Source organism: Dysidea avara, chromosome 8 (genome assembly GCF_963678975.1).
Source record: "Dysidea avara chromosome 8, odDysAvar1.4, whole genome shotgun sequence".
NCBI lineage: Eukaryota > Metazoa > Porifera > Demospongiae > Dictyoceratida > Dysideidae > Dysidea > Dysidea avara.
Window position 1 is genome coordinate 15,659,374 of NC_089279.1, and position 15,525 is coordinate 15,674,898.

Genomic DNA, 15,525 nt, shown 5'->3' on the forward strand with positions numbered 1-15,525 from the left:
ATCTCTTGAATTCTCCTCGGGTGACTGCTCTATTAGGATGACTGCTCTATTAGGATGACTGCTCTATTAGAGTATCTCGATCTCGCACTTGCTACACCAAGTTGGATTTCGTGTTATAACTCCGTGGCTTTAAGTCTGATTCTTCTACACCATTGAAGAGCCTTTCTAAGATGATAACTCCATCTGTACAGCGATTTTCAAAGCATTACTCCAAGCGGTTTACCTGGTAGGCGTGGCAAGCAGTTGTTTTTTATTAGCTAATCTCGATTGCATAATTGTTACACACTGTTGGTTTTTTCGTTGTATCTTCCTGGTTTTTAGCTCGATTTCTTTCAAACCACAAAAGGTTTGAGGTTCAATAGTTAACCTATTCACCCACCGATTTTCAGCTTCTTCCCATACGCGGTTTACCCTGTAGGCGTGACAACATATTGGTGTTATTTTTCGTGAATAATCACTCATAACTCTTTGCCTGTTTATCGTATTCCAACCAAAGTTGGTACAGAGATGCGCCTTTATACCCCCCTTCTGTGTGCCAAATTTCAAGGCGATCGGATATGGTGTTCGCGTTTTATAGAAATTTTTGTAAGTGTGCGAAAAGAGGAAGAAAAAACAGAAGAAAAAAAAAACGAAGAAACTAAGCCAATTTTTGAAATCGCATATCTCGGGAACGCTTGAAGCAATTTTGCTAAAATTTGGAATGTGGAGTACTGAAGGTGGAGGGAGTGTCCACAGCAAACATCGTCTTGTTTCATCAAGGCAGCACAGAGCTACGGAGGTGCGAAAATTGCGTTTTCTTTCTTCCTGTCAATATACTCACGGGTGTTACGCGCCGGCTTCTTGGGCCGCACGACACACTACCGTGTGTCTTGATATCAGCCTTTCCTGAATGTTAGAGTAAGTGACTGCTCTATTAGAGTATGTAGATCAAGACACACGGTAGTGTGTCGTGCGGCCCAAGAAGCCGGCGCGCAACCCCGTGAGTATATTGACAGGAAGAAAGAAAACGCAATTTTCGCACCTCCGTAGCTCTGTGCTGCCTTGATGAAACAAGACGAATTTTGCTGTGTACATTCCCTCCAACTTCAGTACTCCACATTCCAAATTTGAGCGAAATCGCTTCAGGCATTCCCGAGATATGCGACTTCAAAAATTGGCTTAGTTTCTTCGTTTCTTTTTCTTCTTATTTTTCTTCCTCTTTTCGCACACTTACAAAAACTGCTATAAAACGCGAACGCGTTATCCGATTGCCTTGAACTTTGGCACACAGAAGGGGGGTATAAAGGCGCATCTCGGTACCAACTTTGGCTGGAATACCATAAACAGGCAAAGCGTTATGAGCGATTATGCACGAAAAGTAACACCAATATGTTGTCACGTCTACAGGGTAAACGCGTATGGGAAGAAGTTGAAAATCGGTGGGTGAATAGGTTAACTATTGAACCTCAAACCTTTTGTGGTTTAAAAGAAATCGAGCTAAAAACCAGGAAGATACAACAACAAAACCAACAGTGTGTAACAATTATGCAACCGAGATTAACTAATAAAAAACGAATACTTGCCACGCCTACCAGATAAACCGCTTGGGGTAATGCTTTGAAATTCACTGTGCAGATGGAGTAATCATCTTAGAAAGGCTCTTCAATGGTGTAGAAGAATCAGACTTAAAGCCACGGAGTTATAACACGAAATCCAACTTGGTGTAGCAAGTGCGAGATCAAGATACTCTAATAGAGCAGTCATCCTAATAGAGCAGTCACCCTGAACAGAATTCAAGAGATCAGTTAGAAATAAGTAACCTGTATAGAGATCAGCTACAAACAAATCACCCTGTAGAGAGTTCAGCTGCAAACAATTCACCCTGTTCAGACATCAGTTAGAAGAAGTTTTCTTGTAGAGAGTTTAGTTACAAACAAATCACCCTGTTGAAAGATCAGCTAGAAGATGTCACCTTGTAGATACTTCAGTTACAAAGAAACCACAATGTAGAGAATTCAGCTACAAACTAGTGACCCTGTAGATACATCAGCTAGAAGAAGTTACCTTGTAGAGAGTTCAGCTACAAAGAAACCATTCTGTAAAGAGCTCAGCTGCAAACAAATCACCTATACAGAATTCAGCTATAAACAAATCACCCTTTAGAGAGATCAGCTAGAAGAAGTTACCTTGAAGATAGTTCAGCTACAAACAAATCATCCTGTAGAGAGATCAGCTAGAAGAAGTTACCTTGTAGATAGTTCAGCTACAAACAATTCACTTTGTACAGAGCTCAGTTAAAAGAGGTTTCCTTGTAGAGAGTTCAGCTACAAACACATCACCCTGTAGAGAGATCAGTTAGAGATCAGTTAGAAGAAGTTACCTTGTAGATTGTTCAGCTACAAACAATTCAACCTGTAAGGAGATCAGCTAGAAGAAGTTACCTTGTAGAGAGTTCAGCTACAAAGAAACCATCATGTAGAGAATTCAGCTGCAAACAAATCACATGTAGAGAGATCAGCTAGAAGAAGGTTCCTTGTAGAGAGTTCTGCTACAAACAAATCACCCTGTAGAAAGATCAGCTAGAAAAAATCACCTTGTAGAGAGTTCAGCTTCAAAGAAACAATCATGTGAGAGTTCAGCTACAAACAAATTGTCCTATAGAGAGATCAGCTAGAAGAAGTTACCTTGTAAAGAGTTTAGCTACAAAGAAACCATCATGTAAAGAGTTCAGCCACAAACAAATCACCCTGTAGAAAGATCAGCTATAGAAGAAATCACCTTGTAGAGAGTTCAGCTACAAAGAAACCATCATGTAGAGAGTTCAGCAACAAACAAATCACCCTGTAGAAAGATCAGCTATAGAAGAAATCACCTTGTAGAGAGTTCAGCTACAAAGAAACCATCATGTAGAGAGTTCAGCTACAAACAAATTGTCCTATAGAGAGATCAGCTAGAAGAAATTACCTTGTAGAGAGTTCAGCTACAAAGAAACCATCATGTAGAGAGTTCAGCTGCAAACAAATCACCTGTAGAGAGTTAAGCTACAAACAAATCTCCCTGTAGAGAGATCAGCTAGAAGAAGTCACCTTGCTGGGAGTTCAGTTACAAAGAAACCACCATGTAGAGAGTTCAGCTGCAAAAAAATCACCTGTAGAGAGTTCAGCTAGAAACAAGTCACCCTGTAGAGAGATCAGCTAGAAACAAGTCACCTTGTAGAGAGTTCAGCTAGAAGAAGTCACATTGTAGAGAGTTCAGCTACAAAGAAACTACCATGTAGAGAATTCAGCTGCAAATAAATCACCCTGTAGAGAACTCAACTACAAACAAATCGCCCTGTAGAAAGATTAGCTAGAAGAAGTTACCTTATAGGGAGTTCAGCTACGAACAGATCACCCTGTAGAGAGTTCAGCTACAAACAAATCACCCTGTAGAGAGTTCAGTTACAAAGAAACCACCATGTAGAGAGTTCAGCTGCAAAAAAATCAATCACTCTGTAGAGAGTTCAGCTAGAAGAATTCACCTTGTAGAGAGTTCAGCTGAAAATAAATCACCCTGTAGAGAATTCAGCTAAAAACAAATCACCCTGTAGAAAGATCAGCTAGAAGAAGTTACCTTGTAGAGAGTTCAGCTACAAAGAAACCACCATGTAGAGAGTTCAGCTGCAAACAAATCACCTGTAGAGAGTTCAGCTAGAAACAAGTCACCCTGTAGAGAGATCAGCTAAAAACAAGTCACCCTGTAGAGAATTCAGCTAGAAGAAGTCACATTGTAGAGAGTTCAGCTACAAAGAAACTACCACGTAGAGAGTTCAGCTGCAAACAAATCACCCTGTAGAGAACTCAGCTACAAACAAATTGCCCTGTAGAAAGATCAGCTAGAAGAAGTTACCTTGTAGATAGTTCAGCTACAAACAAATCATCCTGTAGAGAGATCAGCTAGAAGAAATTACCTTGTAGAGAGTTCAGCTACAAAGAAATCATCATGTAGAGAGTTCAGCTGCAAAAAAATCATCCTGTAGAGAGTTCAGCTACAAAAAGATCACCCTGTAGAGAGTTCAGCTAGAAGAAGTCACCTTTTAGAGAGTTCAGCTACAAAGCAACCACCATGTAAAGAGTTCAGCTGCAAAAAAAAATCAATCACCCTGTAGAAAGATTAGCTAGAAGAAGTTACCTTGTAGAGAGTTCAGATACAAAGAAACCACCATGTAGAGAGTTCAGCTGCAAACAAATCACCTGTAGAGAGTTCAGCTAGAAACAAGTCACCCTGTAGAGAGTTCAGCTAGAAGAAGTCACATTCTAGAGAGTTCAGCTACAATGAAACTCCCATGTAGAGAGTTCAGCTGCAAACAAATCACCCTGTAGAAAGTTCAGCTATGAACAGATCACCCTGTAGTGAGATCAGCTAGAAACAAGTCACCCTGTAGATAGTTCAGCTAGAAGAAATTACCTTGTAGAGAGTTTAGCTAAAAAGAAACCACCATTTGTGACCAGGCCTGCAATAATAGGGCATGTGGGCACATGCTTTTTGCCTCCTTTTTTACACTTTCATCACTCATAACATTTTGTACCATTATGCTATGGCATTGCAATTTTCAGCTCTTAGTAAGCATTTAATTGGCATCATGGTGCAAGTTACAGAATGAAAATATACATTTCCAATACTGAGATATGACCTATAGAGTGATGGGGTGTAGTTTGTGCCCACATGCCCTGTTTTCGCAGGCCCGGTCACATTTAGAGAGTTCAGCTGCAAACAAATCACCCAGTAGAAAGTTCAGCTATGAACAGATCACCCTGTTGAGAGTTCAGTTAGAAACAAGGAATCCTGTAGAGAGATCACCTAGAAGTATCACCTTGTAGAGAGTTCAGCTACAAACAAATCACCTGTAGAGAGTTCAGCTACAAACAAATCACCCTGTAGAGAGATCAGCTAGAAGAAGTCACCTTGTAGAGAGTTCAGCCATAAAGAAACCACCATGTAGAGAATTCAGCTGCAAACAAACACCCTGTAGAGAACTCAGCTACAAACAAATCGCCCTGTAGAAAGATCAGCTAGAAGAAGTTACCTTGTAGGGATTTCAGCTACAAACAAATCACCCTGTAGAGAGTTCAGCTACAAAGAAACCATTCTGTAAAGAGATCAGCTGCAAATAAATCACCTGTACAGAATTCAGCTACAAACAAATCACCCTGTAGAGAGATCAGCTAGAAGAAATTACCTTGTAGATAGTTCAGCTACAAACAAATCACCCTGTAGAAAGATCAGTTAGAAGAAGTTACCTTGGAGAGAGTTCAGCTACAAAGAAACCATTTTGTAAAGAGCTCAGCTACAAACAAATCACCTGTACAGAATTCAGCTACAAACAAATCACCCTGTAGAGAGATCAGCTATAAGAAGTTACCTTGTAGATAGTTCAGCTACAAACAAATCTCCCTGTAGAGAGATCAGCTAGAAGAAATTACCTTGTAGAGAGTTCAGCTACAAAGAAACCACCATGTAGAGAGTTCAGCTGCAAAGAAATCACCCTGTAGAAAATTCTGCCAGAAACAAATTGCCCTGTAGAAAGATCAGTTAGAAGAAGTTACCTTTTAGAGAGTTCAGCTACAAAGAAACCAGTCTGTAAAGAGCTCAGCTGCAAACAAATCACCTGTACAGAATTCAGCTACAAACACATCACCCTGTAGAGAGATCAGCTAGAAGAAGTTACCTTGTAGATTGTTCAGCTACAAACAATTCACCCTGTAGAGAGAGCAATTAGAAGAAGTCACCTTGTAGAGTGTTCAGATACAAAGAAACCACCATGGAGATTTCTGTAATCAATATATGTGACCGGATTTGCGAAAAGGGGTCTTCCACACACATCCAATTCCGTAAACATTGGAGACCATAACTCAGTGTTCAAGTAACATATTAACCTGAAAATTCAGCATGTATTCAGCTATAGTGGTGCTCACCACTGCCCAAATTTCAAGGCAATAGCTCTTTCCAATCTGAAGTTATCAATTGTCAAAGTTGGCAAATTGGATGTGTGTGGAAGACCCCTTTTCGCAAATCCGGTCACATATGTATTATATATATAATTTTTACATTTACTGATAAAATATCTAAAGTACATCTACTTCATCTTTTCTTCTTCCTGTAGTAAAGAAAAAAAACATAGGTTAAAAAAGTCCCAAAGCTGGCCATAGGCCGGCTTTGGGGTATGTAAATACAAAAAGAAATGAAATCTAATCCAAAACAGCTAAGCTGTAAAAAAAGTGTGAGGCCCTCAGAAAGGCTATGGTGAAAAAAGATGTGAAATCCAAGGTGGCAGCCAAGAAATGGCTGTGATGGTAGGTTAATGGTAAAAATTTTAATAATGACAATTCAGGTAAATTTTGTGAAGTGGCACAAAAATTTACCTGAATTGTCGTTATTAAAATTTTTACCATTAACCTACCATCACAGCCATTTCTTGGCCGCCACCTTGGATTTCACATCTTTTTTCACCATAGCCTTTCTGAGGGCCGCACACTTTTTTTACAGCTTAGCTGTTTTGGATTAGATCTTATTTCCATGAAGTATGAAAAATCAGCCAAGAAATAATAAAACAAAAACATTCCACATTTTCTTGATATGAAATGCAGCAATAATTTGTACTGGGTTCATGCTTTACAGTAATTTTGGCACAAGCTTGTCCATTTTAATTTAAAATCTTGAAAATCGTCCTATTATGTTGCATAATGCTTGATGCCTGTGCTAGCCTATTATGCTCGAAATTATGCCAGCATAATTGGCGAAAGCCTAGCACTTGAATAGTCTTTATATTGCCGTTTTTACACCTGGCACGATGTCACACACAAGTAGTGACTGGGCATGGCACTTAATTGACTAGGCCATTATAGCACTGTAAACATATTCACTGCTTTAGTTTATTCATGGCTAGTATAGTAAGTACTTTATAGTGCACTTAAGCTTCATTATGAGCTGTTCAACTTGCATTTGGGTTTCTTGTGTTTAATTGCATACCCACAATCGAAGCTATCTGCATGCTCGTGTCGGTATACTTATGTTCAGCCTCTCAGCAGCGCCTTGTCATTGCTCTTACGACATTATCCACAATCAAAATTCACAATGCCCCATATAAATACACTCACAAAGCATTCCTTCAGTTTCCTACACTTGCAGGTGAATCACCCAAGTGGAATATATTAGTTGTAACATGGGCACTTGTGATTTGCCTGAAATATACATACTCAGGCTACGCCCTCGTGCTCATGTAGGCAAATCACTCATGTCCATTTTACATATGTATAGCACTTTCCCACCTCAGATCAAAGGAATTCCAGAGGATACATTTGCCATGTATGTCTCTTTACAGGGAGACATCTAAATGTACACCAGTGTACATTGAAATGTATCCAGGGAAATCGGTTGCACTTCTAAATGAGCAAGCCACTTTCATCAAAGTAAGCATGGCTTTGATGTGGATGAGGTAGTGGTACCATCCTCTGTTTGTTTTATACAAGCTTAGACCAAAATTGATTTGTGGGAATAAATTAATGTTCACATGATGATTACCACAAATCAAAATATTGCCACAAGAAGCACTCAAATGAAAGCATTTCGGTATCCTTGGCATTTTATAAACTGGGAAATGTTACTTAAAGGTAAAGAACTAGTCTTACAGTGCATTCACAAGCATTTCGACACATTTTTCAATGCGGACCATGCCCACATTATGGACGACACAACTTAACCACTCTATAATGAAGCTTACCCCTTTAGGTCTTTAGTATGATTAGTCTTTAAATAACATGAAAGAATTAAAACACTTATAAATTCACGAAAATTTTCCCTACTTGACTTTTCCGTGATATCTGTAGGACTCGTCTGTTTATTATAACAATCGTTGTTACATCATTACTTGCTGCCTAACCATAATCAAATCATTCAGGCATTATATAAAACAAATCCAGTGGGTATTACACTCATATTGGCATCAAGGCTATCAGACTGAAATGGAAGTGTTACATATTAGCCGTAACATGGGCACTTGCGATTTGCCTGATATTTATACCACAGTCCTTAGGTTAGCACCCTCAAATTTTGGCATACGTATCAGACAAATTACTCGTATATACTAGCTACCATTTTATGACTACCAAATCTTTGCAAAGATCACATTGTTACACTACTAGATAAGTCACTGCAAACTTGTATATATGTCATGACTTTATTTAATAAGATGCTTACATTCGCTCAAAAAGGTAAACTCCTTATAAGAATGAGGTCATCTCATTATGAGACTTGTTTGATACAGTAGATGACTTAACATTAGTGTACTACTATACTTCACTTGCATGGACAGAACTCCATACATAATATATAACACATGGCTTCAAGTGCATCACATTTATATACACCCTCAGTTAAAAGTCAGAGGAAATTAAATTTTACTGTTGATAAACCCCAAGCCACAAATACACCTCGTAGTCATGGTTCATATAATATATACTGTGACACATAATTAACAGAGGTACACGAATTACTAACAGACCATACATGTACTCTATAACTTAACAGAGAACTCAATTGTGTTCCAACATATGTAGATTCAAAGGCGTAGGAACGATTTTCAGAGTGGGGGGGAGGGGGGGCAAAGATAGCCATAACCAGTTAACCATAAACTTATTAACACCCATGCAGACACACAGGGTTCCATTGATAAGGTTCCTCTGTACCCAGTTCATACATGCACTTATATAAAGGTGTTGTGGGGTGTGTTATCACTAGTTACCAGCCCTACACCTATACTGCATAGCTATCTCTTCACTCCCTATCCTGCTAATGGCTGCTATGCTCCTCTACACCTACTGCATGCGCTCGATGCATGTATATATCACGTGAGAAATCATGGTCACATGAAGGTCTTCTCTTTATGTGAGCTTTACGTACTTCACACTACAAGGACTACAGCATTAATAGTTGTTATCCGCAAAGTGAAACATGGTTACCTTAAAGCAAGAATTCATAATAAATACACTGAGGAGAGTATACTACTCTCATATACCCCTGTAGAAGGGCACATCGTGAAGTTGTGACATAACAATTCTGAGTTTGTCTGTTTTTCTTTGTATAATTAATGATGTCATTAGTTGACAGAGTATCGATTGAACGCATGCCTAACAATGTCGCTAGCAACCTGATTAACTCCAACTCTAAGTGTTTCTCACCAAACTACAATCATTCCGTCATGGGTTAAGACCGCTTCGTAGGCGTTTCTTGCTAAGCCATTCGCGGACACAGCTATCCTGAGCGTTGCGAGTGTGAAAACGGTGTTAACTATTCTTACACTTTTATGGCTGCTCATACGTCACAAACCACAACATCTTGTTGTTACATCATAACTTCATGATACGACCTTCTACAGGGGTATATGAGAGTAGGATACTCTCCTTAGTGTATATAATGAACTCTTGCTTTAAGGAACTACAAGTTGGATGTCTGCTTTAGCAGGTGTTCCCAAACTGAGTGTAGATCACGTGAATACCATACTGCGTTCACAGTTGGCCACTTTCATTTTCAACATCCTTGATTGTTTCTCTTGATAAACCAATCACCACAAAGTCTTAGGTTTAATCGTAGGTAGTCAGCAACTCCCATACACTAGCGCACTACAGTGAGACTGCCCTCTTAGACTTACGTAGATCTGTTACCACCCTCAATTCAAGTTAAATGTTTCCACGTCATATAATGTCATGGGTATGGCACTCTTTCTACTGTTTAAACTTCTCACTGCATGGGATCCAGGAAATATTTGAACAACAGATATCACGTGCAAGCATAACAGAAATAAAGTTACAGGCACTTTTGTGTTTAATACAGTACAATAAATGGCTTGACAGTTGTGGTGGAGTGGTGATGCCACACCCCAGTGAGTGCTTTTTGCATGATGGTTTTATGGCTTCTCGTATGGAGGTATGTATTTCTGTGTGTATATAACTTTGGCTGATTGGCTACTAGTACTTGGCCCAAAAAGTGGGGGGAAGAAAAACATTCTTTTGAAAATAGTGTGGGGACAATGGCCCTCCTGGCCCCCCCGGTTCCAACGCCCTTGCGTAGATAGCCAAAGTAGAATGGTCATGGCAACAACATTGCCTGCTGCCATCCATCAATTATTATTTATTATTTATTATTATTATTAGTGCTTTACAGTGACCAGCACTGAAGGTCTAACAGCAACATGTGCTGCAGCCTAATTAGTGTGCAAATTATAACTTTACAAATACACTGCATTTTGCTTGTGTTGTTACACTCTTTTCTGTGAGGGGAATGTCACAACTACATGCGGGGAACAAATAGCCAGGCCATGCATAGTAAATTTCAAGGGCCATGCATGAAGAAAGCCAGCTTAGTCAGTGATGCATTCATTACAAAATGCAGTGCAACTTCAGCGGCACAAAATCTCAATTGCATAATTGTTACACACTGTTGGTTTTTTCGTTGTATCTTCGTGGTTTTTACTCAATTTCTTTCAAACCACAAAAAGTTAGAGGTTCAATAGTTAACCTATTCACCCACCGATTTTCCATAAGCAGCTTACCCTGTAGGCATGACAACATATTGGTGTTATCTTTCATAAATAATCACTAATAACTCCTTGCCCGTTTATCATATTCCAGCCAAACTTGGTACCAAGATGCACCTTTATTCCCCCTTTCTGTGTACCAATGTCAAGGCAATCGGATATGGCATTCACTTTTTATGGCAGTTTTTGTAAGTGTGCAAAAAGAGGAAGAAAAAGAGGAAGAAAATTAAGAAGAAAATGAAGAAACTAAGCCAATTTTTGAAGTTGCATATCTCGGGAACGCTTGAAGCGATTTCGTTCAAATTTGGTATGTGGAGTATTGAAGTTGGCAGACGTGTCCACAGCAAAAATCATCTTGTTTCATCAAGGCAGCACAGAGCTACGGAGGTGCAAAAATTGCATTTTCTTTCTTCCTGTCAATATACTCATGGGTGTTGCACACTGGCTTCTTGGGCCGCACAACACACTACCGTGTGTCTTGATTTTGTGCATTGCGAGCCAAGCAATTTGCACTCTCAGCACTTGTCCCAAACCTTAATTTTTAGTGTGAAACCAGTTTACACAGTTACATCATTAACCAGCAAATACTTACTCCTCCTTGTGTAATATTTAGGTGGAATACCAATCAGTCCTAAAGAAAGAAGCTCTGCAAATAACTTTGAGCTCACCAACTACTAACAATTATGTATACTAAACACCGATTCTTCCTTAGGGCAACTGGATTCTGCAATCTAATTATATTGTGTATTATAACATATTTATACAAATTGGATTGTTTATTGTAATAGTCCTACTTCAATAACACTCGAGTAAGTAACACACTGAAATCCATACAAAAAATAACAAAACCAGCTTTGTAAACCTTGAGTCAATACTTTAAGTTTCTATATTAATTTAGAATCTCGTAGGTTTGCCTGCAAAACGGTCTATAATTGATTGCTTGTGTTACTTGACATCATCACTATAATTAAGTAGTATTGTTACTAAGGTCATTAAGTAGGTACATCTTAAGTACAGTATGTTTGGCAATTGGCAACAATATTGGAGTGGTCTTATAAGAAGGTCATGTATTGTGTGCTTGCAACCTAAATATATGCAGTTGACAGATTCACTTTGCATGTGGTCTCTGTAAAGAGGTGGTCATGGCTTTTGTAATAAGATAGTTTTCCACTAAGCAAGGTTTTAGTTTAAAATACAATCATTTCCATCATCCATTTCTGGTTAACTGTTTCCAATTGCCTGCATGCATCATTGAGTGCACAAATACTATCCATTTTTGCTCTATGTACTATATGCATAAAAAGTTATTATGTGAATCAGTAATACATCATTACATACTATGAAGAGGTATATAGCTATGTACATACCTGATTTAATTGTTGAAATGTTTTCACTTGTTGCTCTGATTTTTGTGCTTCTAAATCTGGATTCATGGGTTGATCTACTTTCTGTGTTTCTAAAAATCCAAGCTTTCTAACAAAATCATCTATTTGCTCCCTGTTCCATATTTCCTGTGAGCATGGTACCACAGAAATATCAGTGGTACAACTTTCAGATGTTCCTCTAACTCTATTCTTCCTGTCACGAAGTTCTTTTATAGGCTCATAGTAAAGAAGCACTTTACAACTACTGTTCACATCAGTTTTCATTAGTGAAACTTCATTAATCTTACATGGTGCAATAACTAATTCGAAATACCCAGAATTCATAATGCATTCTAGCTCTTTAGAAACATTCTCTACAGTATCTCCCTGATCAGTACAAAAAGCACACGGAAACATAAGTACGCAGTTGTAAGATAACACTAATTCTGTAAAGCATTAACATGGAGATAAACTACAGAACAATTTGTTTTCCCTGAAAATATGCTGTATACAATTTGTACACATTTCAGTGGCTCCCTACAGTTACGTAGGTACAGGAAGTACTGCATGTGATTTACAGCAGTAATAAAGTAGGATACAATGAATAATTAAAACAGTGCACAGCTTGTAATAGTGGATAACTGTGCAAATGCTAATTTCAAACTAGGTCACAATTATTTGTAACAGTAGAGATGCCTTTTATCAAACAGTACGGTAGTACCGTTTAAGTAGGGATTGCGGTGAAACTTTTGCGACCCACCCAAAATTCCGCCTTCAAAAATCACTCTAGAGACATTTTACACAACTAAAATCAACTTTACGGAATGGTAATAGTCCATATAATATATAGACAGAATTAAATATAGCAAAACACTTACAGGTGGCCGGATATAGATTTTTTTAAATAGCTAAAACTCCAGCTTTAGTCTCACTTAATGCCTCGCTGCCTCACTGACCACAGTCGCAAGGCTAGAGGCCAAACAAAGCAGCACATGGTCACCGTTTTACGCCACAATAACAAACTCACCAGTGGGATGTGCCTTTTGGGGTTCCAACGAGTGTAGGCCCTCTGCACCTTGTCTTTTCTTTTATCTTCAATCAGGCTGCTTGTCTTCTTCTACATCCAACGGAACCATATCGAGGTGTTAATTTTCTGTATCAACACTTTCTTTCAGCAGAATATTTAGATGCCACAGAATTATTTGAGCTGGATTTCAGAACTGGCACTACTATAAGAGGTACACTTGCTAGATATCTGCAACTTCACAATTGGAATCCCGTTCGTGATAGGTTTGCAACCACGCCCACCAAATAAAGATCTAGGTGGACTATTAGTGAAAAAGTACTAACACTCCACCTCTTAACAATCTAGCTATTTATTTAACAATAAACAAGATCACCTCACTCCTTACTGGTCTAGCTAGCTGCACACCTCTTTGCTGACTTGAGATATACTCTACTACAACAGTCACTCTAATACAACAGTCAAACAGTTACAAGTTACATTGTTCTGGTAGACATATAAGAAAAAAGAAAAAGAAGCAAGCACAATATAAAATTTGTATTACTGTTCTAAAGGAGACAGGTAGCTACCCCTCAGCAACAGCAAGGTCGATGGCTGGAGGCACACAGGGATGCTTAGAAGTTACATGTAGCTAGCTGTGTCACAACAAACTAAACAAACTAGTATTTAAAAAAAATTTAATTTAAAAATTAAGTAGGGGTCTATGCAATAAAAAGTAGTGAAACAAAAGATGAATTGCCTTTCCCATACCTACAGATGTGGAAAATACAAGTGGGCTAATACAAGTTACATTGTAGCTAGCTGTGCCACAACAAAAAACTAAACAAACTAGTATTTTTAAAATTGTTAATTTAATAATGAAGTAGGGATCTATGCAATAAAAGTAGTGAAACAAGAGATGAATGATGGTGTTACAGCATAGCTCAATGGGAAAGTCCCTACATTGGCACATTAGCTATTATTATTTTGTTCAATGCCAAAGTAGGCCCACTGAGCTATGCTGTAACACCATCACTCATCTCTTGTTTCACTACTTTTTTATTGCATAGATCCCTACTTCATTTTTAAATTAACAATTTTTTTAAATACTAGTTACTCTCTAAAACCTACATCCATAGTTGATACTATGACCACATTTAATATGCATTATACTGGTTTTTGTGAAGCATGTAAACAAATTTGGACATAATTTGTGGTCGGCTGAGTCATTTTTGCAGATTCCTTGAATCCTTTTTATTCCTTCTCTGTAAACAAAGGAGTGGATTGCCAGTGTTTCAGCCTTTTATGAAAAATAGTCATTGAGAACAGTTATAGTGCTAGATGTTTATAAACAGTTATAATAGTCAATAGTTATAGTATAGTGCTTATAGATAGAGATGTGAAATGACAAATTTAGACATATCTCAATATTTCTTTTGTACTTATCTGGATTACCGATCATATTTTGATAATTATTTTACAAACAGTTACATATAAAATAGATTTTATTTTAGTTAACTGCCAACATTGTAACTGGTATAGTGAGCAAATTGTAATTAGAAGAGTACAAAAAGTGAAAAATGTTAGTTATAACAATGTTCCCAAGTGGTAAGAGATTTGGAGCCCCAAAGAGGTGTCTACACCATCGGCAATTTACAAAAGTTTACTATAATCCAGATAAATAAACCTATCATCCTTATCTCAATAATCAGATGTATCTAGAGAATCGCACACCTCTACTTATGGAGTTTTAGTGCTAGACATTAACCCTTAAACCTGCATAATCCAGAAAACTGGATTTGATAAAATAACGAATTGAAAACGCACAATACTTACATAGGTGGTTACAAACAGGCATATCTCATGAAGCATTTGTCCAATCGCTTAGAAAAACAGATTCAATTAGCAAAGAAACTTATGTGTATAAACCTTCAACACATAACAAGGAACTCACCCACTATGACGTGCTGAATCATTTTGTGTATTTTCGTCCTCGTATTGTCATTGTGCTTGTCCGACAATGACTTAATCACGTGATATCTATATATCAACTAGGGCTGGGACGAAGCTTTGAATGTTCAGTAGGTTCAAAGATTAAGCGAACTTCGAATTATAAAACTATCCTTCGAAGCATGCGCTCATAACCTACAAAAAGAATTCCAAATAAACATTCTGTTCTTTATTGCAGCAGCTTATTCACCTTGTACAATCGATTTTTGTCTTGCGCGATCAATGTCACCTGCCACGCCCATTTTTAAGCCAATGAGAATTTATCTTTCTACTGTGGTAGAAGGCTTAATGCCTTATAAAGTGATAGATAATGCATGAAAAACATTTTTAAAGCCATTGGTTGGTATTTACCTATGCATGATTGCAGTATAGCAGACACGCCCATTTACAATCGCTCAATCGCGTCATTCAAAACCATTATCCAAATGCTTACAAACTTATTAGAAATATAAAACTTAAGCATAAATACAAGAAAACCTACCAACACCGAAGCTTCAAATATTCGAATATTATATTAGCGAATGTTCGAATATAAATGTCAAGCTTCGTCCCAGCCCTAATATCAACTGAATCGCCATCACATGAGGAGCAACATGATA

The 15,525-nt window shown here is 38.0% G+C and overlaps 1 protein-coding gene across 1 annotated transcript in view; it reads right to left on the bottom strand.

Moving 5' to 3' along the window:
* LOC136264088 (uncharacterized) overlaps positions 1-15,525 on the bottom strand; it is a 238,778-nt gene that overhangs the window by 191,410 nt on the left and 31,843 nt on the right. Inside the window, exon 4 of the mRNA XM_066058779.1 lies at positions 11,917-12,300. Within this exon, the coding sequence (XP_065914851.1) occupies positions 11,917-12,300 (384 nt within the window). The remainder of the gene's footprint in view (positions 1-11,916; positions 12,301-15,525) is intronic.